Genomic DNA, 26,152 nt, shown 5'->3' on the forward strand with positions numbered 1-26,152 from the left:
TTTTTATATTAGACTCAAAACTTTTTAACAATTCTTTAACTGAACCATCAGTTTAATTCTCTCATTCTGAAAATTATAAAACCACAGACAAATTAATCACTAAAATTGGAACAATATATTCTAATGCTTAGAGCATACAAGCATTTAAGATTAAAAAGCTATATTTTTAGACAAAAAGTAGATTATATAACCATGTACAGCTTCCTTACATAGCCAAAGAATTTAACAAGCATCTGTTTTCCAACTCAAATGTGTGTGAAATATTAGGTGGATTTTTTCCAGGGTACATGCTGAAAACATTAAGAAGGCAAGATTTGACTGTTGGAGATTTAAGTGTTTTTTTCCAAAGTACAAAGACATAACTAAGTTAAAAGGTTACTATAAAGGTTTTAGGTTTAAGCACTAGTTGTAAGCCACAGTACTCTTAATAGCATCTATTCAAAGCGTGAGTATTTAAACAAAATTAAAAAATTAGTACATTAACCGCAATATAGCTTATAACACAAGACAGTTTACATGTAGACTAATGGTACCTTGGAGTTAAAAAACCCTAAACTCTAAAACAATAAAAAACACACAAAATTCTTGCTCAAACAAAAGTAGGTCTAAACAAAAACTGTGTTTTTTTTTTTTAATGCTAGATGAACTGGATCCTTAAGCCTTCAAAATAATACCAAGCAGCTGTCTCCTGCAATTCCCTCATACTGGATAGGAAAAATATTGCCAAACTATTCAAAGATATGTAGGTTTACATAATCCCCTTTACCACCATCATAGGTGAGCACCTTTCAAAGGAGAAGAAATACAAGGAGCTGTTTTTAAGAAAATAAAAATTTCCCCTCCATTATAAATTAAATTGATACTTGCTTTCAGTTTCCCTACAAAAATATTGTCAAGGACAGTAATGGCCCTAGTCAATTAGATGTGTTCTATACAATTATATGTATTTTCCTTTCTAGATTAGAGTGAGAGCAGAGAACCCTAGTTCCTTATCTCTTGCACAGGAATAGAAGGGTAAAGGCAAATCTTAGAATTTGCAAGAATCTTCTTGTGAACATAAATGAAGTAACTGTTTAAGTCTAGAAGAAGTCCATGCAAAGAAATATAATCAACCACAGAAACCACCAATTGAAGTTCTTTGAAATATCATGGTCTACACATGGAAGAAAGACAGTCCATAAACATAAAGGCAAGTAAGGTGGGTGAGAAATTACGCAGCATGAAAAGTAGACATGACATTGCAGCATCTGCCCAGATGAGAGAGTTCTCTCAAGTAAGAGTTAACATAGCAGAAACTAATCAATCAATTAGGCTGACCAATATGTTGAGATCCACAATATCTCCTTCCTCCTGTGACAGAATCTCAACGTTTCAACCACAGAATATTCATAGCTATGGGAGAAACAGATGGTCTCATAAAAGCTAAATATTTTTAATGTCAACCTTCTGAAAACTTAGGGCTCTTTAAACAGTTTAGATTAGACATTTAAAATGCCTACAAAGACCATTTTAGCACGTTTACTCGCACAGAGGATGCTGCTGTAAATTAGACTTTCTCCAAGATATTCTCCTCAACTCTTCCACAAAAAAGCAAGTAATCTCTTCTGTTATCACCAGCACCAGCTACCTTATAAACTCAACAAGAGCTTTTCAAATACCAATGTTAGGAGCCCTTACCTTCTCAGGAAAGTTTAATGTTATATTGGTTGAACATAAGATGTGAGCACATCAGCTGACAAGGAACAGGCATATTCTCTTGTGAGTGAAAGCCGATTGTTCTGTTCCAAAAGTCAAGGAATGAGCGTGAGCTGCCAACTTGATGCAGCCAATAAAAGCCAACTGCAATCTTGAGATCACTCAGGAGAAGTACTTCCACCAAAGAAAGAGAACTGCTGTACCAGGCACTACAATGAGATATATCTGGAGTGCTGCATACAATTCTAATCACTCATGTTCAAGAAAAGATAAGCCAATGATGGGAACTAATGAAGAAGAAACTAGTAGGGAGAACAGAGCTCAACCTCTAACAGAAGACTAGAAGAGAACTTGTCTAATTTAGTCTAATAAAACAAGAAAGTTATGAAAGGATATATGACTGCTGTCTCTAGATGTTTCAGGAGAGAAATAATCTATTTAAATTAGAAGTTAATGCTGACACAAGGGAAAAAAAAAAAGTACACATAGCCATTTGTTATCTTTGAAAACTCCTGAAAGGAACATGATGTTCTAGAAGATTGAAAGAGGAAAGAGTAAAGCCCAGTACAGACTAGTTAGTTTTTACTCTAGTATTTTTTCCAGAAATTGCAATTATGTTTTAGGTGCTTACAAACAGCCTACCAGCACAACAATCAACACAGATCTGTTACCAACAAGTTGTGTCAAGCCAACCAAATTTCTTTCTATGATAGGATAACAGGTCCTGTGGAGAAGGGAGAAGTGGTCGATATCACATCTCACATAACCTTGATATAAATAAACTAGAAAAAAAACAATCTTGGTATTGCAGAAAAATGAATGTATTGTAATTCATAAAATTACCCATTAGTTATCCATAGTACTGGTCAATATTTTTATTCAGCAACCTACCCTGTCCAACTGTTGAAGATATCACATACGTAGGCAAGCATGCTTGAAGGGACTACAAAGGATTTTGAAAAACAGGATTGGAGGTAAAAAGTTATTTAAATAAATTACCAAAGTGGTGTATAATGGAATGGAAAACAACAATTAAGCAAATGTACAACCTTTTGAAATACTAAGGTAATTTGATACAGACTAGAAAAACTCCTACTAGGAGGCAGATATTGTATTAAACTGGCTGTATTGTTATAACAAATCCTGATCAATATCATATAGATGAAAAAAACCTAGCATCACACTGAGACATCTAAACAGAAGCACAATACATAACACAGATTAAGTAACCCCTACTTAGAGCAGACAAAGCCTTGTCTGACATACTGCATTCACTTCTGAGCACCAAAAGAAACAGGTCATCTGTGTAGACAGCCCAAAGGAGAACAGTAAGAGTTATCAGAGCCATAAAAACACGTCCTGTGAGGAAAGGCTGACAGAAGTGTATTTTTATAGTCCAGACAAATGTCACGGGCAAAAGGGTAGTGGCTTTCAAATATGCAAAAGACCGCTGCAAAGATGAAGGGACTACACTGCTCCCTGTCTCCCCTCAAACAAGACAAATAGTACTGGGATTAAGAAATACTGACTGTGCAAGAGAAAAAATAACTAAGAAATTAAGTACTGATATAGGCTTCCTGGAGAGATGACATTACATCTTGTATTTCAGAGTTTGTTTGGTTTTTAATCACTACCCAGGAACTCCCTAACTGATTCTGCTTTAGATAAAGACCATGAATGAAATAACCCCTAAAAATTATATCTAGTCCTATTTCTATAAAAAGTTAATTTGGCATTGTGGTCAGTAATAGCACAAGGCTGCACTTGAAGCAGGGGACACCTTTCAGCGTTTAACTGAAGAGGGCATTCTGGATTGAGAAAGAATTAATTAAATATTTTTATAATGTAGATACAACAATATTATGTAAGTAATAAATAATACAAATAATTATTTTATTGTTATCTTCATAATAAATGAAGTTAATAAAGATAAATTGCAGAATTCATCATGCTAAAACAAAACAAACAAAAAACCCCCACACCCAATAAACTACTGACTTGCCATAAGTGAAATTCTAGCCATTTTTGAGCTTTCAGAGCATGTAATGTCATATAAAACCCTTTCCAATTAAAAAAAAAAAAAAACTTTACTTCCCCCTTCAGGAATAGTTTCAGTTCAAATACCCACACTCCAACAACTGCTCTGGTTCTCTTACTGGCAATGTCAGCACTGTGGCTGGCATCAAGTATTTTTCATTTCCAGTTCAGAACGTCTGGGCTTTACACTCTCCTCCAAGCATCAGAAACCGTGGGTTTGGCATCACCATTAAATTTTACATGGTTTCAAAACAAGTCTGGGATCAGAAGTAGAACAATCTATCAATAATTTAGTCGTGAAATAATTCTGGAAGGAAAGCTCCTGAATGCAAGTGTGATGGGAACACCAGTATCAAAAAGAAACAGTTAAATAATCGAAGCAGTAAATTTCTAATATCAGCTGGAACAACCATGCATTTTACAACACTGAGTTTTGTATAGGTACCAAGTATTCTGACAGGTTTCTTTTATTTTCACCTAAACTGGTGCAATTACTTATTAGCAAGTAGCTCATATAACGCAGTCATAGGCGCATATACAGAATGAATCCACTTGATCAGTGTTATCAGTTGCATTGGATCACGATAAAATACTAACTAATTACTGATAGAATAACTTCAAGTTGTCATAAGAAGTAATTCATTTAAACTTGAACTCTGGAGAGATTTCAATAGTTTGACTGGGAACTACAGTCCAAACCAATAAAATGCATTTCCTTCAAGCAACAGTTAATTGTCAAGAAAGGAAGGAATTCTAAAGCAAAAAAAAAAGAAATCAGCACTTTCTGAATATGATCAAGACTCAAATCTTATTTACATCCCAGCAGTATAACTTCACTCGAAGAATCAAGTTATAACAGGCTTAATAGAAGCCCTGGAGTTGTGAAGTTGCAGTAGTTTAGTTCTTTTTTAAAGACTGCACATTTTGGCACTGTCATCTGTCAAGGTCTGTCACTTTATTGACCAGTTTAAAAGATAAACGCAGTTAGACCAATGTGGGCCAAATGAAATATTAAAAATATGCAAAACAGCCTGCAATAACACGTCCAGTACCTGATTTCTTGGCTGTACTTTGCACTCCTCCAGCACCAGGACTCCCAGGAGAGCCAGTCTTTTTGCTCAAGAGACTGTTAAAGAAACTAGCCAAGACACCTTCACTTGCAGCATTATCTAAAAAAAACAAAACAAACATATACATATCACAGAATAGTTATTGCTGGTAAATGATAGAACTTATTGTTTACATACATAACTCTCTTACCAATCAAGGAAATAAACCTCAAATATGAGAGAGTCTCTCCTTGCTCAATTTTAAGACACTAGTCCTTTGCATTCTTTGGCAAAGTTAGAGACGACTAAAAGCACATTACTGCTCTTCTGGAATGGGGAGGGGTTCACAAAATTTTAATCTAAATATTTGTATGCTTTTCCTTTTTCTAAATGTAGAAGCCAAGAAACAAAGTATTAAGTATGGATGTGCAATTCAATGATTTACAAGTCCATTAACAAACTGCATAGATGTTTTAGTGCAGTCTTTCATGCCACATTGCTTTTCATAAATCAGAACTTGGATATACAGCAATGAGACATGATCCAGAACTGCATGAGTATTTTATCCACTGTAACTGAGATATGGCACCACAGTGCATAATTAAAAACAATATTGGCCCTACCAACTTTCTTAATGCACAGAGAAGAAAGAAACCACTCAACAACATGGAGCTCCATCTTAGGCCTGAGGGAGGGGAAAGGGTGTAATTTCCAAGTTACTTCATGTACGATAGAAAATGACATTCTAGAGAGGGTTTAGTAGAACAGGTTTCATTGTGGATTCCAGAATAAGCGATATGAAGTATAAAACCGCATGTAGTTTAAAGCAGTCCCCACTCTAATAATCCAACTGATGCATAATAAATGTATCTAGGCAACTTAAGGAAATAATGTATTTGAACTCTGTCTGACTGCTTGGCAATAACAGACCTCTACTTCAAGTCATATGAATGACAAAAAAAAAAAAAAAAAGAATATCAAATCTGAAGCTATGTCATAAATTCATTTCTGTTATTAAACTAATGATTCCACTAGAGAATAAATTCCAAAACCTTTGTACAGAAGAGGAATTTTTTTTTTAAGGGAAATAACACATGATAAAAACAGTACAATGTTTATTCATACTTTTAATATTTGGATCTGGTTTCTTAACTGATGTTATTGGTGAGGCACTGGGTACATTGGCGGGACCAGCTCTGCCTTGAGTTCTTGGGGATCCTGCAGGGCCTCTTGCAGGAGATTCCTTAAAAAAAGTCCAAATCACACAAATCAGAGAAGAACTTAAATGGATTAGTTATATAAAGCAAATGTAACATTACATACAAATTACTTTTTAAACCTTTATATTAGCACTGTAGTGTATGCACACTGGGAAAAAAATCCAAACAAACAGAACACCACCAGTTATTATGGGCATGTGCCTCCACTAAAAGAAAGGATGAATCACTGTAGGAAATTTACAGTTCAGTAATCATCAGATATTTCTATGTTTCCACAGTGAATTAGAATGAAGTAATTTATAAGCAACATTTTAAAATATTGCCTTTTTTTTTCCATTTACTTTCTGCAGTTTGGGGAGATTATGTATTTTACATTTACATTTACAAAATGAACTTCTACAGGTTAGAATCATTCCCTCTTCCCTAGAAGGAAGCAAAACACCTCCTACTCTTCTCTTCGATCTACTTACTGATGCTCTTGTAGGCGTTGCTGGCTGTTTGGCAAGGAATGACTGCAAAAACAACATATTAAGAATATTAAAAATATTTCAGAAAATATATAAAGGAATAAAACACAGTGAAGCTGACTAACCAGTAATTTATTTGTTAATTTTTTTTTTCAGGTATTTACAGGCTTCCTCTCTGATATTAATATACTTCCAGACTTTACCACTAGAGGACAGAGTTAAAATGAGTAAATAAACTTCAGTCCTTTGCCTTACACAGCTGTTGCAGAACTATAAACCAGACCCATAGACACCCAAGTCCGTAACCTCTATGATATTTATAATCAACTATACAGGAAAGTATTATTAGATTTTTCAAACAATAAGGTAGTAAAGAAAGTAACAAGATACAGCATAACCAAATTTGACACCTTAAAGTCTTTCAAGCCTGTGGCAGTAAGGAAACTGCAACACTAAGATGTTATGTTTTACAAGTATCTATATTTTACAGATCAATACATCTATGTTGTGAAATGTCAAATTATCTTCATGTTCTTCTCCTCTGAGATGTAAATTATTTCTGTTCTCAGCATATTTTCCTTTCAACTTGCCACGATAAGTGGCCAAATTTTCTACTTGTACTTGTTACAATAAAGGCAAGTCTTAATTCACAATTATATCTGAATTTGCAAAGCTGAAAAGTGGCTATGTAGTGATTTAAATGAGGAACGAAAAACTGAAGGTATTGACAACAGAGAGCTTAAAGTGAAATCTTATTTAGTAAGGACATATTTTCATTCTTCCATTCTTACCTGCTGCTTCATAAGAAATACTTGTTCATCTTCTGCTGCCAGCTCTTTATCATGCACTAACTGTTGAACAAAATATTTTGTTATTACAAGTAAAAACTGAAATTACTGTCACTGTTTCTATGTTTTGGTGATCAAAAGGAAAGAAAAAGAGGTACATCTTTACCTCTTTTTTTAAAAAAAATTCTGTCACATTTAAGAGATTAGTAACATTAAAGAAGTTGTCATTAAAAAAAAAAATATTGTAAGTGAATGGAGTAGACTAGCACTGATGCTAGCCTGTGGGTATTCTCCTAGAAAGATGAGTATTTGGTAAGTAACCACATTCATCTTTTTAAGTTTAGATATTAACCTCACAGCATGTCTTCAAAGACCTGAGGTTACCTTGCTCCGTAAAACCCCACCCCCAAAAACATTATCAGTCATAACACTGCTATTAGACAATGATTATTTCTTATAGGTGCCATGAGTTACACACAACAGGATTAAACCTTTCCTTTACATGAAAGCTTCAAACATCTCTTCCCTTTTCCAGATACTGAGGCTTGAGCTAGAAACATTAAACATGTATGAAAGTTGTAGAAGAAGCTTTCCAATACAGACGAGAATACAATTTCATCTGCAATTATCCATGTTATACATTTTACACATATCCTATTCCTGTGTGCCTATATTCACAAAATTAGCAATACACAGAATTTATATGGATTATTTACTGCTCTTGCCTTACATGAAAAAATCTGTCATTAATAATATGATAATGCAATAGTGATACACTGTCTTGTTTTACAAGATTTGCCTTTACATGGTAACCTCAATGCCATGTGTGTATATATGTAAATTGTTGAAGTCCTACAACAGTCTTCTCCATTTTTAAAAAGTGGGTTTGCCCCACACATACAAAAAGGTTCAAGTGAAATGGTTATTTTTCGACTGCCTTTCATTCACTAAAGTGAATGACTTCTGTGTTTGCTTGCAGTATTTTAAAAAAACGAAAAATGAAAGCATGATGTTTCACACATTTGGATACAAACCCCCCCCCCTACATTTAGATTTGGAGTTCTTCAATATTAATAGTTATTAGTAGCCATTCGAGCAAACTGCGCATATTTGTCAGGAGGCAAGGAAGAGTTTACCCCTTTTTACCTTTCTTACAGGAGGTTTTACAATGAAGTCCTCATATGCATCTTCTGGTTTCACTGTTGTGAAGTTTTCATGTAAAATGGCAATTTTCTTTTCATTGTCCCAACCAGCAGGTCTATAAAAAGGAAAGCTTTGCCTTTTCAGTCACAAAAAGCATTTCTACAGGGACCATTTATTTACTACCCTCTACCTGAATAAGGCAATTTTATTATATGTCAGTCCTAATCCCCAGCTAAATTTCAAAGATACTAAATAACTGGAATGGTATACTCTGAGTGAAGTAACCCACATAATATGCACCAAGTTGGTTTTTTAATTCAGGATTTCAGAAGACTCACATGCTAAGCTTTTGAACAACACAAACCATTCAAGTTATTTTTATATATATGTTATATGAAGTGTAGTGCTTAATAGAAAACAATCTCAAACCATGCTGCTTATTCAATTGACTTACATAAAAACTGCATCCTTTTCTACCACTAAGGCAGGTGTGGTAAACTGAAAACCGTATGTTTTATGTACAATGTACTTATACAACAGATCAAGGTTCTTTTCCTCCTTAACTGATGTATAAATCAAGGCAGCCCCATCTGATTATTTATTTAAGGAAAATTACGTAAGGTACAGTTTTTAAATTATAGTAAGAATTTCAAAACAGGAGCTAATGGACATGTATCTACTAGACCTAATTTTGAGAAGTAGTTCAAGGCAAAACTATAGCCATTTAGTACTGACGGGGAGGAAGGGGGTGTAACAGGAGAAGATTCATGATACTTTTCTTTGACATACACAAAAGTTACCTACCCTCCAGGCACTTAACTCTGAAAAAGTCAAGACTTTAAGAGACAGCTGAGAACTGAGGTTTACATGGAAATTGCAAGTTCTGAGAGGATAACAAAGAAAAACCACCTCACAAAATGCAAGACAAATCCTTTGTAAAGGAGCAAAAGCTCCAAATCCCATGCACAATTTAAAAACTATGAGAAGTGTTACATATCTCTCAACATTTTCAAAACAACGAATGCTACATAGTAAATAACTAAATACCAAGCAATCTTGAAGTGCGATTTCTGGGATTAATTTTATGTGCAATTCAACATTAAAACCTGCTTTCTTGCTTCCAGGTTACAGCAAATCTCTTCAGCGCAGAAAAGGATACACTGTAAGCAGAATCTACGAATGTGTGACTGAATGAAGTCGAAGTGTTCTTCTCTGTAATCATGCTCCTTCTCTAGTACACTCACTGCATCGCACTGGAAGAAAGGGAGAATAACAAAACCAGAAAAACCCACTTATTTAATCCCAGCACATCTTAAAACATCTTCCTTAATATTACACATACATCACATTTACTTTGAGCCTTTGGTTTTAAAATGCCACCAATAAATCAAAAGATAAAGTAATTAACATATAATTGATAAGGTTATTACCCTTCTGCAAAATTAAAAATTGACACTGATGGCAGAAGCTTACTTTTAAAATAAATCCCTTTACTATTAATCCAGAATTCATTTTGCATGTCTGTATAAAGCATGCCTTCTAAAAGAAAAGTAATTAAACTTTTCCATAGTAGCAAACAGAACTAAAAACTCACTTTTGTACAAACTACCAGCACAGGAATACCAAGGTTGTGAGTCAGCACATTTTCTCCAAGTGGCAAAGAAACATGTTCATCCTCTTGGCCACAAGAAGGGCCTCTTCTCTGCGGTGATCCTTGGTAGCCTTCTTCAGGTTCTACATACTCTTGAAACTCCTTTATAACTATTAAGAGAGAGATCTTCTTAAGGTACAACAAAGGAACTAGTTCTTCTTTTTAAACCAAAATTAATCTACAACTAACTAGAAATCTCAACTTTTTTTTTTTCCTTTTATAGTGAGGCACTACATGAGAACAGAATGCAAGCTTAAGCCTTATTGGTACTTCAAACACAACAGTTCTGCTCCACCAGAACCTACAGCAAGCTAAATCAAGTGCAATTTGGAGCCATTACAAATACTCAAAACTAGCTGCAAGGGCTATAGTATGCACAAATGCACATTTCTCATCTCAATGCATTTCATTACAGGGGAGCTGACACAGAAAACATAAATGTAGTTTAGTAACACAGCCTGTACTCAATGCAATTGGTACCTCGTTTTGGAAGAAAGCATGGTGAAAATGTAAATGGACACGGAAAACACCAAGCTGAAACAGCTGCTCTTTCTTATATACTCAATTTAAGTTTGTATTACTCTACATTTCTGTTGCAGAAGTCCCGTGCCCAAAATATAAAAAATACACTGCATAAACACAGAGTCAAGGACTTCCAAAAGTTATCTGAAGAGACTCAGTTACATATTTTGGAAAACGACAAGGGAGTCCAGAGTAAACTAGATGCTTTCTGTGTTTTCAATGTGTTAATTTTATGGCAGTGATGAGTTTTCCAACAATACTGAATACTATCAAATACTGAAGTGCCTAAAAAATGGTTTTAACACCATTTTGGAAGCGCACTGTGATCCCACGCACGCTTTATAAAAACTGGGCTGCAACTTACAGCTTTCATGTCTGTCTTCAGGATGAAAGCCACAGACCAGATAAATCTGCCTACTAGATGTGTCTGCTCCCAGACACAGCACTTCCCGAAGGCCCAGGGTTCTCCTTGACATGACAATCCCACCTGAAGCCTCCTTGCTCAGCCACGAGGAGCCCTCAGGAAAGAGGCAAGCAAAAGCTCCATGATTTGCTCCCATGAAGGTATCTTTATTTTAGAAATGGTGGGAGCAGACTGACTATACATACAATAAGGAAAATTTGAAAAAGTTCCCAATCTCCAGCACAGTCACAAAGAGAGTGTTGTCCAGTACATCCATCCATGTGACAGGGAAGGAACTGCAACTGTACTGCAGGCCATCTGATACTTCTGAGGTTTAGGAAGTGGTAAAACCTCAGAAAAGTTTGTAATACAAATCTTGCAAAATGAAGTCACTGTACCTTTTCAAAATAAGGACCATTCCTGCAATAGAATGGGCATGTGGAAGGAAGAACAAATCAGAAAAATACATCTGTTCAAGCTGCACAAGCTACAATTTTTATTTGAAATATAAAATGGTGTGATTACTGCAGAAAACGAGAGCTCTAGTCCAGAGAAAATCTAAAAAAAACCCCATTAAATATAGACTGTAAGACTTCCAATCACCAATTCAATACATCCCAAAGTCCAAGGAAATAAAAAAAAAAAAATCTGAACGCAGCTGCTTTTCAACTTGGGGACACAGTGCCTTCTGGAGGAGAGGAAACAACAATGCTTTCAAAGAGATGCTTTCCTCTAGTACTGTTTCCTGTTCAGCAACTGGCAATCAAAATTCCATTATATATTCTGCACATTAAATATGTTTACTGACTATCTCATAGAAAGCAAATTAATTCCAGAGCATTTAACTAGAAAAGGGTTTAAAAAAAGTACTTATTTCATTACTCAGACTCCTCCTAGCTCAGGATAGGAAAAACCCTACTGAAGACAGTTTTATTACAGCAGGTAACACAATACCATTTACATCCACTACAATCATTCAGATAAGCCTCTCTGACTTAATCAGATGTAAAAGAATATTTGACAGTACTGCTCTCAATTTACTACAGCATTATAATCAGACAATATTAGTTTCCTAGGTTTTCTTCATATCAAAGCAGAAACATCTTTTCTTTACCGAGGTATCTATTAGTATAAATCCCCTCAAATTTGGGAAAGAAAAGCCTGTCTTGAAAACAGAAGACTCTTGACGACATGATACAAACCATTATTCAAGATACCCCAAGGATTTTACTAATACAAATAATAGCAAATGCAACATTGAAACTTCAGAAATCTGATGGCACATCCTCATTAATTTCTGCTGAATGGGAATGACAACCATAATCTAGGGAGCTGAGATTCCCAACTCTTCCCTCTCCACAAGAGTAAACAGTAGGAAACACCATGCATCACAGCCCAGCGATCAACAAGGCCATATCTCACTCTGGCTGATCCATGCACGGAAGGAGAAAAAAACTTCACTGTGGAGATGAGCTCTTGTTGTGGATTGTTAATAATGCATATGGTCTAGCATTAATCCCCAACTAGAGACTGAGAAATGCTATAGAAAACATGGTGCTTTAGTTAACAACGGCATCTGCTCAACAAGTAACTCTTAGAGTTAAAAGAAGGTAAAAGCTATACTAAGAACCTCTAACTACTGTACCTTGAATGCAGATACACTTGTTTCTGACTTGGTTTAAGTGCCTGTTAGCAACAGGCTCTTAAACACTTCTTAGAGACCCTCATTCAACCCCCATTCCTATTCAAAATTTAGTCTTGTTAAATCCAAGTAAACCTGTATCACAAGTGCTGTCAGGCTACCTCTTATAAACAAACTGCAATCTAAGCAGCTAGTAAAGCTCACTTCAGTTAAAGCGTTTCTTTGTCACACAGCAATCTAATACTTTTTCCTTACCTCCCATATCTATTTCTCACTTGATCTCCACTCTCAAACTTTTAACAGACAAAGTTCATCATACACCCAACAGCTTGTATAAATGTTTTCTTTTTTCTATTTTTCTAGTGAGCTATGAATATTTTCTCCTCCACCTAATTCATATTCAGGAATCACACTCTATATGATGTTGGAAATAACTGTTTTCTTTATTAAGAAGTAGGGGAAATTACTTTGGTTTAGTAATTTTTTGAACAGGAAATACAGATAAGAAGATGCACATAAAATAGGAAGCCAGAAAAACACCTGTTCATCTGACAAATCTGTAATATTCTGCTACCTATCAGTAAGGCCCACAAGCTACTGAAAGCTACTGAAAGCTAACTATAACAAGAACAAATGTATCATTCATGTCACAGGAGCAATTGACTTATGTACCACCAAGAAAGCAATCCACAATTATTCTTAGGTTTGATTGTTCTAGTAACAATAAAATCCTCAGTCTTGGAGTACTGTTTAACTGCAATACAGAAATGGCAGACAAACACTACAACTTACTTAACTAGATAGATCACAAAAGCACTGAACAGCAGAACAAGAAAAACACAGACAATTTTTCTGAGACAATCGTTCCATATCTACACTCTGTTAAATTTCACAATTCATGCAGCTTTTAGCTTTTTTGTGTACTATCTTTACTGATCATAAATTTTAGCCTTGCAAAAAGAATTCCTAGACAAAAGATATCTGGGCAAAGTAAGTTTCTTTTATCTTTTAGTATAAGAATTCTTTCAGCTATGTGTCAGACCAAAAAAAAAGGCAGAGAACCTGAAACTAATTCAGCTTGAATGGGACACAACATATTTTTCTGAAAATTAAGTAATTTTGTTTCAAGTCTTTAGCTTCAAATGCTCCAGAGGACATTAATATAATAGCCATTTTACCAGTATACTTCCTTTCTGCATTTCTTGATTCTTGACAGTCCTCTTCTCTGCTTTGCTGTCATAAACAGGGAGGCAAATTTTAGATCTTCCCTGAAATAATTATTCAAATGTGTGTTATTTAAACAATGATTTATCATAATTGAGCCTGAATTAAATTAGAACATTTGAACTGACATAATTTATCTGAATCCACACTAGCCAAGCTTTTAGCAAGGAACTACCAGAGCAGCTCAGTGACAGGAGTGAATGCAAACAAACAATGCTCTTGGTATACTCTGAATAATTCAATTTCTTTCAAGGCAGCCTGTTGCTTCCGTATGTGTGTGTCCTGCCTCCCACTCTGGAAGCTCTTGAACACAAAAGGAAAGCTTCTCATATACCAGATGGAGCCAAGCGTCATCCAAGCAGTAAAGCCAAGAGTCAGTATCTCAAATTGCAAACACAAGACAAAAAGGCTGGGTGGAGAAAGGCTGTGAAAACCTTGAAAGCAAAAGACAAGCAGCCCAAAGTTCAATTCCATTGAGAATGATGAGCCAACAAAAGGATTTCTGGAAACTGGTAATAAGATCTTGGTAATGGAGAAAGAACAACCTAGCAGCACTTTAAGTGGATGCTAATGGGGTAATACTAGAAAATGTTTCCCCATGGTCAACAAGAACTACTGGTTACTGGTACTGAGTGCAATAGCTAGGGAAAGCACCGTGGACATTCAGCTTGGTCCACGGGCCCCAGCTTATATCTAGAAGCAAGTGTAAGGGAAAATGGTCCTTTAAGGTGAAGTCAAGAAACATACACATCCATGTAGCATTATGCTGCAGTGGGGCTTTACTGGAATTAGTTTAGGACATCTCTTCACTCTGCACCCTGTTTTTAGGTTTTGACTGCCTGCGTCAAACGTGCACTTCATTATTGCAGTTCTTACATATGCAGGCTATTGCAACACAGTGATTCTCCATTTTCTAAGTGTCAGCTTATCTCAAGAAGCATATGCAGCAGGATTTTAGTACGGAAAACTTTGCTGGTGTAGCTTTACTGATGGACTGTAGTCACAAGGCGTTCTTCAGGCATGCGTGCTCTGAATTGCCTAAGCAGTTACGCTAATATAGCCACAGTTACAACAGGAATTTCTTTTAGCACAATTTGCTGTTAAGAGAATTACAAGATATGGTGGCCAAAGTTTTGAGCATGCATCTGGCCTTAGGACAGTCTGCAAGAACTCAGAAGACAAGTATTTGAGATGACACAAGTGTCCTACACAGTGACTGAGAAAAGGAGTGAGATGAAAGTTTCAGAGTAGAAACATTAAGGCCTCCGTTTCACCTGCATGCTGATATTGGACCGAAGTTCACCGCTCAGCCATAGGATGGCAGCAGAGTCCTGCAAGCGTGTGAATTAAGCAGCTCTCAAGTTCTCCTCTTCCCTCGATTCTATTAAAGTGCAAGACAAACTAGGAATTTCTACAAAACTTTAATTTAGAAATCTCTAAGACAATACTACTCGAATGTCTTCTAAGTTCCCCAAACACGTTGCTAAAGCTTTGCCATAGCTGTAACTGGCTCCACACAGTACATTCTTAGAGAAGGCTGAAAACATTGCTCTTCAAAAGTAAAATTTAAGTGCACAAACTCCACATTTATTTGGACTGCCATAAGATTTGGTGCGTCTCAGAAAAGTGCAAATCGGGTTAGCTGCTGTATTCTGAAACTAGAACTGCCTTTCCATCTCCCATTCCCCAAAAATCTCTCACACATTAAAAAAAGAAAAAAAAAAGCCTTCTCCCTTGAAAATTCACAGATTTTTACCTTTTTTTTTATATAACCTGGTGATCAAATCCAGGTGGTTTCAATCACTAAGTTTAAACTCTAGCTAGTATGCTGTAGGCACTAGCCTTTTGGGAAAGTAGTATTTAACATTCAGAAAGGATACCAGCTATCAAAAAACATCTGAATGCTCACAGACCAAACAGGTTCGCTTTAGGGAGCGGTGTAGTCTAAGGAAACTATTAGACAGTATTTGCAAGGCTTAAACACTACAGTAGAGCTAGCCACCAGCCCTGAACAAAAGCAGCAACCAGCAAGGATCAGTGTGAATCTATACTTCAGCTGAAACGGAATCCATGTTGCTAAGGTCTTTTCCACTGAAGAAATTTATTTTGGAGTAATTCAATATGAAAACAGAAAAAACTCTCCAGAAACATTCACAACTATTTTAGGAAAGAAAAGAAGCTGCAGGAAACAATACTGCAGCAATGACTGTTTGCCAGTGCCACATTATTTCCTGCCACAGATATGCCAGAAAATAAAGTTAATTTATACAACATTCCTAAAGTCACAGGGTACGAATGGCTGTAATGAGAGACAATTAGATGTACCAGGATCACAGTCTGAACCTTGTGAAAAACAAGGGCAAAGAGAGCTACTGGAAGACAAACACAGTATGGGAATGGGACCTGGCTTAGATACCACAGGAAAGCAGACAGCTCATTTCGCTACTGAATTTTGTCCTATTTTTAAAAATGTGATTCTGTATGGAGGTGTTTTTTTTTTAAATTGGCCTTTTTTAGAAATCAAATTGCCAAAATCTCATTACTGCAAAGGATTTAGACCATTAATTCACCTGATGTTTTGTTAGCACAGCAAAACTGGAAGAGTCATTTTAAAGCCTAATAGAGTCTATTTGATTGAGAGTTGTAATCACAACTTCAAAGTAATTCTTATCCAATCCATTCTCAAAACACTAATCTGAAGAGATTTATCATTACAAAAGAAAGCTGCAAGAGCTAGTTAAAAAAACAAGAAAAGAAAAAGAAAGGAAAAAATGGACAAGAATGTGCGGATGCACAAGGACTTACACTTCTGTTCCATGTCTCTCATCTCTTCTGGAGGTATTTTCATCTTATCAATATGTTCTTGCAAGACACTGGCCCATTTCTGTAAAGATTCCATAACAGTCCAAGGTCTAGACATATCTGCAACAAAGACTACAATGGTGTCTTGCAGGGATTCTGCAGAAACTGCAAACTTCAATAGCCCTTTATGGTATAAGTCTCCATCCAGAATCCAAACATTACAGCGAGTATGATCTGAAAGGAAAAGGTACAGTTGTAAATCAAGAGATGCCAACTTTTTGCTTTGCTAGACTACAAGTAAACAGATGAGTACATTAGTGTTAGATGGAAGACCAAAGCCCAGCTACCAGCAGATCTTGCCTGTTTTATTTTTAAGACGGGTACATGTGTAAATGCCTACATTATTTGCTAGATGTTTTCATTTAACAGGATTTTTTAGTTCATTCAGAATTTTTTCATTTAAAAAAAAAAATAATTCTGTTCTTTGGCTTTTACCATGGGCAGCTGATGCAACAGTTTTTACATACTGCACAACATTCCTGAATTTGAAATATGTGTATTCCAAGTAAAACCAGAATACATGTGACACACATGTAACTCCAAGTTCAAAAGGGGGTGGTTATAGCTCAGTCCAGCAGGGAAGCCTCAGGTGTCCCTCAAACACATAAGCTGGCTTAACATACTAAAGACAGACTCACAACAGAAATAAGCTGCAAACAAGATACAAGCAATAAGCAGCTTATGTTTCTAGCACAGAGGTAGGAGGAGCAAACACAGAATAAACTTACAACCTACCAAACTTTAAAGTTGTGCTACCTGCTCTTAATTCACACTGACTTAACATTGGCTCCTACTTGCAGGCTCCTTACAGAATGAGTACTGGACAAACAATTTGGAATTTTAGTTTTTGTGTTTCCCACCCCCTCCCAGTGTTTTGATAGTGACTGGACATTTTTTGTTGAAATGCAAGGGGAGGGGGAATCAGCTGGGACAGAGAGCTGGCATGAGGAGTTTTACCCCAAACATGAACTTTGGCAAGAATAGAAGAAACTGAAAATGGAGCATCATTCAGGAATCATGTATCAGGTACTCTGAACAAACAATTCTGTCCAAATTAAAAAAAAAAGAAAGAAAAAAGAAAAAAAATAAAATAATTACATTATCCTCAGAACTTCCTCCTGAAAAAGAACAACTCCATTTGTTTCTATCTTCTAGACTCTTCCTAGTACCTCTTCCAAAGTATTCCCTATTCTACTACTACAGCTGTCCAGAGGGAACAGTGGGTCTCCACGAGTATTCCATACGAGATATGTGAATTCTGAAATACACGGATCAGCAAAACAATCACTGCGGAGCCCAGATTTTCAAAACAGCTACTGAGCTTCATAATTACTCTGCCTCACTGTATTTTCCCTGCCCTGCACTCCAAATCTTTTAACCTCACAAAATAAATCCAGTTGCTGTGGTTATCATAACTTTACTCTAGGAAAGAACCCAGAAGGATCAAAAACACTGGCTCTAGAAAAAGGCAGAAACTTGACTAAGGAAGTTGGAAGGAGAAAAGAGTACAGAGATATACATACTACCCCTCTAATCAGGTCTTGGATAAAATTACTGAACAGCCAAGTTACAGTCAGATTACATCAAGATGCTATACGTGGGCAGTCTTCATTTAGCATTTGTTATGCTCCTACTTAAGTACTGTTAGGCTGTCATACGACATTCAAACATCAGTCTTCACACAAACAGGCCAACAGTTATGCTTTTACCTTAAAGATCTTACTTCCAACTGTCCATCTCAGATCTACCCTTTGCAGTAAACAGTTATGATAATTTTTGTGTACCTAAAAAATGCAGCTTTGCATATTCATCGTTTTCCCCCTTCCCCCCCCCCCCCCCCCCCGCTTAAGGAAATTGTCTCGATATCACACAGGATTCTCACAACACTAAACATATAAATCTAAAGCTGTCGGAAGACCTCTAAGGACAGAGGGAAAGTCTGGTAAAAGTTTAGAAAAACAGAAAGGAAGCTAGGATATAAAGTGAACACATTTACTATTACACAACAGTAAATGAAACATCTATGCAGGACTCTGTTATCCTCTGCATTCCAGAAGCATCCTTTGTATATTCCCAAAAGCAGAAAACTACCAGTGAATAAAATCCTGTGAGCTTTCTATGAGTTAAAAGTTATTAATAGACATTAACTATGTCTATGCACAACTGTCTCCTTGAAGCAAATATGGAATTTTTAAAAACCTAACTTAAGTCTACCTATAGTCTATGAAAGTTTGCAACTCTTATCAGCACTTTCATAGATTCTCCTGTGGTGCTTTGATTGCAGAAAAGACTTTCACACCTTAGCAAGTAATAAAAATTAATAAATACCCTAATTCACTGCTTCTAAGTCACTTTTTTAAGCCAGTATCTAAAAGTTACACAGGTTTTGTTTGCTAAACACCTTTGTCCTACTTAAGGATTTCGTTTCTGCTTAACATCCAGAATACAGACTAGAACTAGAATAGAGTTGGAACTAGAATGCAGTTGGAACTATCACTCAAATGAAATCAATCTGCTAGGGAGACTGGAAGCCTAGCACTCACATTAAAATGTACTCCAAAAAAAAAAAAACAAAAAAAAAACCCATATGAAAATGAAAGGTTTTGCTCCTTTCTTACAGTAAAGAGGTATGGCTTGTGATTTACATTTGCTACAAATATAAAACACTTATAAACACAGTAGGGGTTGTTCACAATTTGGCAAAGACTTGATGGCAAATTCAACTTTGTCAGCACCACATCAAGCTCCTAGTTAGTCATATGATGTGAATGTTAACTGGGCCTTTCATAATGGTTATGACATCAGACACCAAAACAGAGCAAACAATTACCAGATCCTGTTGAAAAAGCAGGTGCTACATATTAAAGACTATTACAATAGCTGCTAAAACTAGATTTCTAAATCCTGTCAATACTTCATTATCCCTTTAGCCAGGACAAAGATTTTCCAGCTTTGACGAATTTTACTGCAGATGGTTGATTCTGTGAACTGCAACTACATTTCCTGCATTTATTCAGAAGGTATCAATGGTAATTAGATATCCCTTGTCCAAGCTCTGAAGAGAAGCAAAACAGGCAAAAATAATTGTCAAGAGAACTACTTCAAAGATGTGGACAAAAAGACAATTTTCCCATTAGAAACCAGTGTACCAGCAGCACTTGGTTCAATCCGGAACAACCAGTTCAACTGGAATATGCATATATGACATGACTGAGGCCAGTCCAAACCCGACGCAAAAGACCAAGACTACTTGATTTTGTTACAAGTAAGAACGCAACAACGGAATGGCTCTACTTCACTGGCACATTTGGCACAGTCAGGACAACTGTATTGCATTTGTAATCTCAGGCTGTTCAACTGAAAGTTCTCTGTGATGTTTGTAATTGCCAGCTAACCCATACAGTACCGCTACTAAACCAGTTGATGTAGTTTGTCTTGCTGTACATCCTCGCTTTTACTCTGCCCCATCACTGCAAGAGACTCTGAAAGCTACTCTAAAAACACACATCCTCTAAGAAAATTATGCAGAGCCTCTCTTCTACCTCCTATGAATTAAGATTCTCAGCTCTTAAAAGCAGACTAACCAGCATAGACACAAAACATCTGCTCATCACAAAGAAAGGCAAAAAGTTAAAACTGGCCACGCTACCTGAGAAATACCACTAACAGAGGACTCTCGGGCCTGAGCTCCAAGGTCGTTTAATATTCTGAGTTAACTTTACAGCTAGTGCTGTGTGCTTTCATCCAGATGATCTATGGTGTCATGTATGCAGAAGCAGCCATATGCTCCAAGGATATGGTACCTGGGGCTAATGATCTAGGAGAATCCTCTCTTTCAGGATTGCTTCTCAGGCATTCCCAAACCTCTTCTTAAACAAATGCCTTACCCTAGGCAGAATTTGGGGTAGTACCCTAGGAAGGAGATTTTTCCGGTAGAGATTCAGTAGCGAACTTATTCTAAGTTATCCTGAGACCTAGGGACCAAAGTACTGCACATTACATTGAACAACTAATATCTAACAGAACTGAACCAGCTAATTACCAAGGCAGTGGCAATGTGTGTCTTGCCATCCAAGCTAGGTATCAGCCACTGCCAAGAAACAAGCAGATGACAGTGAAAACCAAAAAGTTAATGGGCACCTGTATTAGCTACAGGGATCCTTCAAAAAAAAGAGATGCTTTCTATATATTTGTTTTACTTCCCTACAAAAAAAAAAAACAAAACAAAACAACAATTTAATCACTGATCTGATCTTTTGAGGAAAAGACAAAAGTAACTGTAAACTAAAATATGCACCTAGCAACCTAGAGTAATTCTACTTCAAATGTAGGAGGAGCCAGATTCAAATATCCCTTGGAGGGGGATGGGGGGGGATAAGAAGCAACACAGAAGATTTTCCTTAAGATTTCCAAAGAGAGGTGGGAGATAGATAATGACTCAGCACTATGACCAAAATATTTCTCCTGGACAGAATAAACTCTTCTGAAATAAAGAAGAAAAAGGCAAAGATGGCAAATAAATCTTCTCGCACCTGGAAAAGAAGCTGAAAAGATCTCACTCCACTACAGAGTTTCAGTTACCAGTGTTGATTTGACACCCCTGGAAATCCTTGTGGTTTGCTGGACTTGAATAGGTTGGGGTATAATAAAAAGCAGATACCCTCAAAAATGAATATGTGATAGTAAGCTCCTGAATGCCCATCTCAAGTTTTTTTATGGCTTCCAAGAATTGTGGGTCAGTTATAAAGGCTTTGTTCCCAAATCTGTGTCTGAGCATACATACGTACAAAGCATGCAAAGAGTTTAAAAAACAAACCCAAACCTGTCCTAGAGAAGGAGGAGTGTTATCTTTGCCTGCTGGGAGGTCCTGACCCACTTTGCTATTTATTTTGCTTGCTGATGACACTAATGAGACAGAAAGGAAAAAGGCATGTATTATTAGATCCTAACACATCCATTAAAGGGATGCATGAAGACCTGAATTCTCCAGCTGAGTCTGGTAGTCAAAAAGCTCTCTTTTCTTCCTGCTAGTGCTGCCTGAGTTTTTATGACAGGCTTCTTGTAACCACCTCAAATACTTATCACTTCCAGATACTCAGGAATAGCCCCAAAATATTTCCAAAGTAGGGACATACTTGAGGTTTGATAGTCAGCACCAGGAAAAATAGCACACCAAACATTTTCCTGCTTATAATACCATCTCTTTTGATGTTGCAAGAAGACTGATGTCACAGGCTATCTTAACACTCCTAATCATAGCGGGTTTTTTCCCCTTGAAGTATTTATGCAGTACTGAAGAAGACTGTGCATGGTGAGAAAGCACACCAAGAACCTCAAGAAGCCGAGAATGGCTCAGCACTTAAAATTACAGGACAAAAGTTTTTTAGAACTGCAAGATTAGGTGGCCACTGAAGACACAGTCAATGTACTCATGATTTCATTGTGCCTAACTTAGTATCCAAAGACAGTTTACAACCATGTGAGCGCAAGACCAATCTCCATAACAACCAGTCACATATGGTACTTAATCACTCGTGCAAGCCTTCAGTACGTTTCCATTTCCATTTCAAAATACCATTATAGGATCTTCCTAGTTCATTTGTTTTCAGGAACATGGAAGCACCACCACCATTGCTTCCCTCTTCTCAACTGAAAACTCAGAAGGAAGTCAAGAACAGGAAGACTGAAATTCCCCATTTTTGAAGATGGAAACTAACACAAAGAGGTCCAGCAGTCTGCCCACAATGAGACATGCAGAGGCAGATTTAGAAGCAAGGACGATGAACTCACTCCCCATCTCCCCCTGTCCCTAACCTTCCTAAAAACAGGAGTATTCTGATCATTAGATCTGCTTTTAAGTGGTCTCTTGTTGTCATCCTCCTTCCATATAGCAGAGCAATCATCCGCAATAACAAGGAGAAAGACAATAGGGAAAAGAGAAAAGCTCCAATTTGAGAAAAGGAAATACTAATTCTGACTTAAAGTTCTGTTCTTCATTCATCCAACTCTACTAAATTGTCTCAGTTAGTTACCCAAAATTCTACATACAGCCCCCACAAGAAAATACCCACACTCAGAAATCCATACTAAGAATTAAATTCTCATTAATGTATCACTTACTTTCTATAGTTATCAAGTAGTCATACCAAATGACAATAAATCTGCTAGTAAGTCAACATCAGCAAATGTATCTACCCTAAAAGTAAATGGATCCTGAGAGCTGCTCAAGTGTACTTTCTTCTCATACACAGGTCAAGCTGTAAGAAGGGCAAGAGGAAGAATGTACACTGAATGTAAAATGCCTTTCACTTTTAAGAAATTGATATGGCTTCTAAAACGTACAGAGCAATGCTGGAACCAGCTACTTGGGCATAACCCAAAACACACTGATGAAACCACAGTTATTAAAAAAGCATGTCAGCTCCTTAATTACAGTAAAGATATTACATATGAAATGAACTTACCATCTCTGTCTTCATCGTGAATATTTAGATACAAGTATTCCAGCCCTCTTCCTTTCTTGCCATGCTCTGCTCCCTGTATTTTAGCCATAAGTGTGGTTTTCCCTGAACCATCATCACCTGCCAGTAAGTTTTTACAGAAAAAAAAAAAAGACACTTTCAGAATTAATTTTTACTTCATAGAAAAGATTTTTCAAAACACGTTTAAGCAATCATAAGTATTCTTGTACATTTTTGGGCCACACTTATTTGTTGTTTTCTTTCAAGTATTCCAGCTAAATCCAACAACTTATACCATGACAATAAGAACAGAGCACTTAATTACTCTCTATTACATTCCATTTGTTTAAATATACATTCTAAATCTAACAGCAGAAACCAAAATGAAAGTAAATCTATCAGCCTGAAGACAGTAATACCATAGATCATATTACATAACCTAATTTTAACAGACTACTGTATCTGTTTGTTCACGTCATTGTTTTAAACGCACTTTGTTTCTACAAAAGAAAAAACAACCACCCAACTGCTTGCATATATTACTTACCAAAAACAAGAATATTCTTGCCCGCTGGCAATTTAGATCTTGACCGGGTAGAAACTTCACTCAGTATCGAGGACCTAGAAAAGCAGCATCATTCTCGGTGGACTGACATGCACACGCATGTGCACACATATGCACGCGCACACACAAACGCAACCCACACATTGCCCATTTGACAGCATGGATGAGCTCAGCAGATCTGCAGGACCAATCTGGTTACATTCATTCTATTTACAAACTAGATATAATGTTACAGTTAAAGATTTACGTTCATTTTAAAAGACCAAAACTATGCCACCTTTTTGAGAAAAGCTTTTATAATTTCTAAAACACGTGCAGTAACATTTTAAGTTTTTCTCTCCTTTAAGAGGTCGCGTTACCACAAAACATTATTTTTCAACTGATGACTAACTCTTCCCACAACCCATTACTGTATTTTATGCACGATTTTCTTCCTGCCGTTATCAGTATTTTCAAAAGCGCTACTCGGAGATAAGCGACGGCACAACAAGAGATGGAGTCTCCTGGAGCCTATCCGACAGAGCCGGATCTCTCGGACTCCGCACACCCGCTCTCCCTCACCCTCGCAGCGATGCTGGCCTCATTCGTGCGGGTGCGGGGCTCCCCTCACGCACCCCACGATCCCTCTCAGAGCCGGAAAGGGCAGCATTCCTCACCGCCCCAGCCGCCGGGCGGGCCGGCCCCCGCCGCGGGCAGCCGCCTGCCGCGGCGCCGCCACCCGCCGCTCCGGTCAGCGGGGCCCGAGCGCGGCCCCGCGGCCGGCGCCCACCGCCGCCCCCGCCCCGGCCCAGGGGGGGGCCCCCGCACTGCTCCGCTCCAGCCCGGCAGAGGCAGGGGCTCACGCCCGCCGCAGGCAGGGGCTCACGCCCGCCGCGGGAGGGCTGAGGCGGCTCGGCGGCGTAGCGAGACCCCCGTCGTGAGAGGCACGGGACGGCCGAGAGCAGCCGCGGCGTGCCGCGGCCCGGCAGGCGCCCTCCCCGCCGCCCCCCTCACTCGCTCACCAGAGGTTCTGCCCCTCCTCCTCCTCGCTGGGGAGCTCGGCGCCGCCGGGCCCGTCCGGCCCCAGCAGCTTCTTCTCCACCAGCACCGGCGCCATCTTGCCAACTGCAGCCACAAAGAGTGACCTCACCCGGGCCCGCCGAGGACCCCGCTCCTCCCTCTCTCCCCCGCCCGCGCGGGCGACCCGCGCCGCCGGCCCCGCCGCGGCTCGCCGCCGCCCCTGCCGCCGGCGGGCGCACCGCCGCTCCCCGCCGCGGCCGCGCCGCTTTCCGATCAGGCGGCGCCCGGGCAGCCCCGGCACCGCTCCCCGCCCTGGGCGGCGCCTTCCGCGGCGGCTGGGGCCGCCGCCGGCAGCGCCCCCTGGTGCCGGCGAGGCGCTGGCGGCCGCCGCCGCCGGGTCTGCCCCGGTAACTCCTCGTGCGGCCGCCGCCGCCCGGGAAGGGTCCCGGGGTGAGCGAGGTCTGTCAGCGAGCTGCCGGCACGGCCCCTGCTCCTGGCCTGGCTGCAGATGCCGCGCGGCCCCGGTGCGCGGGAGTACCACGTGTAGCGTGCAGGCTGAATTAACTCGTGTTCAGAGGAAACCGCCTGTTATAAATTGTCTCCCACTAAAGCAAGCTTTAGCTACCACCCTCGTTCTTACACCCCGCCATTAATTTTTGTTCTTCCAGTAGAACTACAAAGCAAGGTGAAGGTTTTGTGTAAACATGCTTTCCTTCGGGATGTGTCAGTCAAGTCAGCTTTTCAAAGTGCTCAAACAGTGCTGCGTAGCTTAAGCAGCCTAAAAAAAATGACGTTACCCCTATCCAATTATATTTTTACTATTCCCATTATGTGTGGATTTCAAAGCATTTTATGCAAGAAAACAAGATTATCAAGATTGTACAGTCAATCAAAAGGAGAGAAAAAGGTTAACTGACTTGCACAAATTCACACAACAGGTTTCTGCTTGCTTCTGGCCCATGGCTCTTCCCTTGTGGATTACAGAAAAAATGTTTTAATGACGTCTTTTTCAGCAACTTGCACTGCAAGAGTAGTTGAAGCACCAGAAGAAGTTGCCCAAAGAGGCTGTGGGAATTTCATCCCTGAAGGTTTTCAGAACTTGACAAGGCACTGAGCAACCTGACTAACTGCAAAACGAGCCCTGCTCTGAGGAGGAGGCAGACTATGGCCCCCAGAGGTCCTTTCCAACCTACGCTATACCTCAGATTAACTCAGTTATCAGTATTGTGAGATGCTGACTTTGTGTCAAGTGAAGATTTACACCTCACATATTTTCTCTACTTGAAATACATCTAGGCCAGAATAATACGGATTACTAATACACACTCAGTCCATAGATGCAATAGCAGCTCGCCTAGACCAGCTTTTGAGTACTTAGAAAAACACTTTGTAGAGTGTGTAACGGACCAAAATCTCCCTGCTGT

General features: G+C 38.4%; 1 protein-coding gene across 1 annotated transcript in view; it reads right to left on the minus strand.

Moving 5' to 3' along the window:
• The window catches only part of DYNC1LI2 (dynein cytoplasmic 1 light intermediate chain 2), a 28,565-nt gene extending 3,649 nt beyond the window's left edge, over positions 1-24,916 (minus strand). Inside the window, exons 1-12 of the mRNA XM_075040000.1 lie at positions 24,731-24,916; positions 23,712-23,785; positions 23,168-23,284; positions 16,647-16,877; positions 9,994-10,160; positions 9,559-9,652; positions 8,854-8,989; positions 8,403-8,514; positions 7,260-7,319; positions 6,472-6,513; positions 5,907-6,024; positions 4,785-4,901 (exon numbers count right to left, since the gene is read on the minus strand). Of these exons, the coding sequence (XP_074896101.1) occupies positions 4,785-4,901; positions 5,907-6,024; positions 6,472-6,513; positions 7,260-7,319; positions 8,403-8,514; positions 8,854-8,989; positions 9,559-9,652; positions 9,994-10,160; positions 16,647-16,877; positions 23,168-23,284; positions 23,712-23,785; positions 24,731-24,825 (1,363 nt within the window). The 5' untranslated portion in view covers positions 24,826-24,916. The remainder of the gene's footprint in view (positions 1-4,784; positions 4,902-5,906; positions 6,025-6,471; positions 6,514-7,259; positions 7,320-8,402; positions 8,515-8,853; positions 8,990-9,558; positions 9,653-9,993; positions 10,161-16,646; positions 16,878-23,167; positions 23,285-23,711; positions 23,786-24,730) is intronic.
• Between the last annotated feature and the right edge of the window lie 1,236 nt (positions 24,917-26,152).

The sequence above is a fragment of the Buteo buteo genome, chromosome 11, assembly GCF_964188355.1.
Source record: "Buteo buteo chromosome 11, bButBut1.hap1.1, whole genome shotgun sequence".
Classification (NCBI taxonomy): Eukaryota; Metazoa; Chordata; class Aves; order Accipitriformes; family Accipitridae; genus Buteo; species Buteo buteo.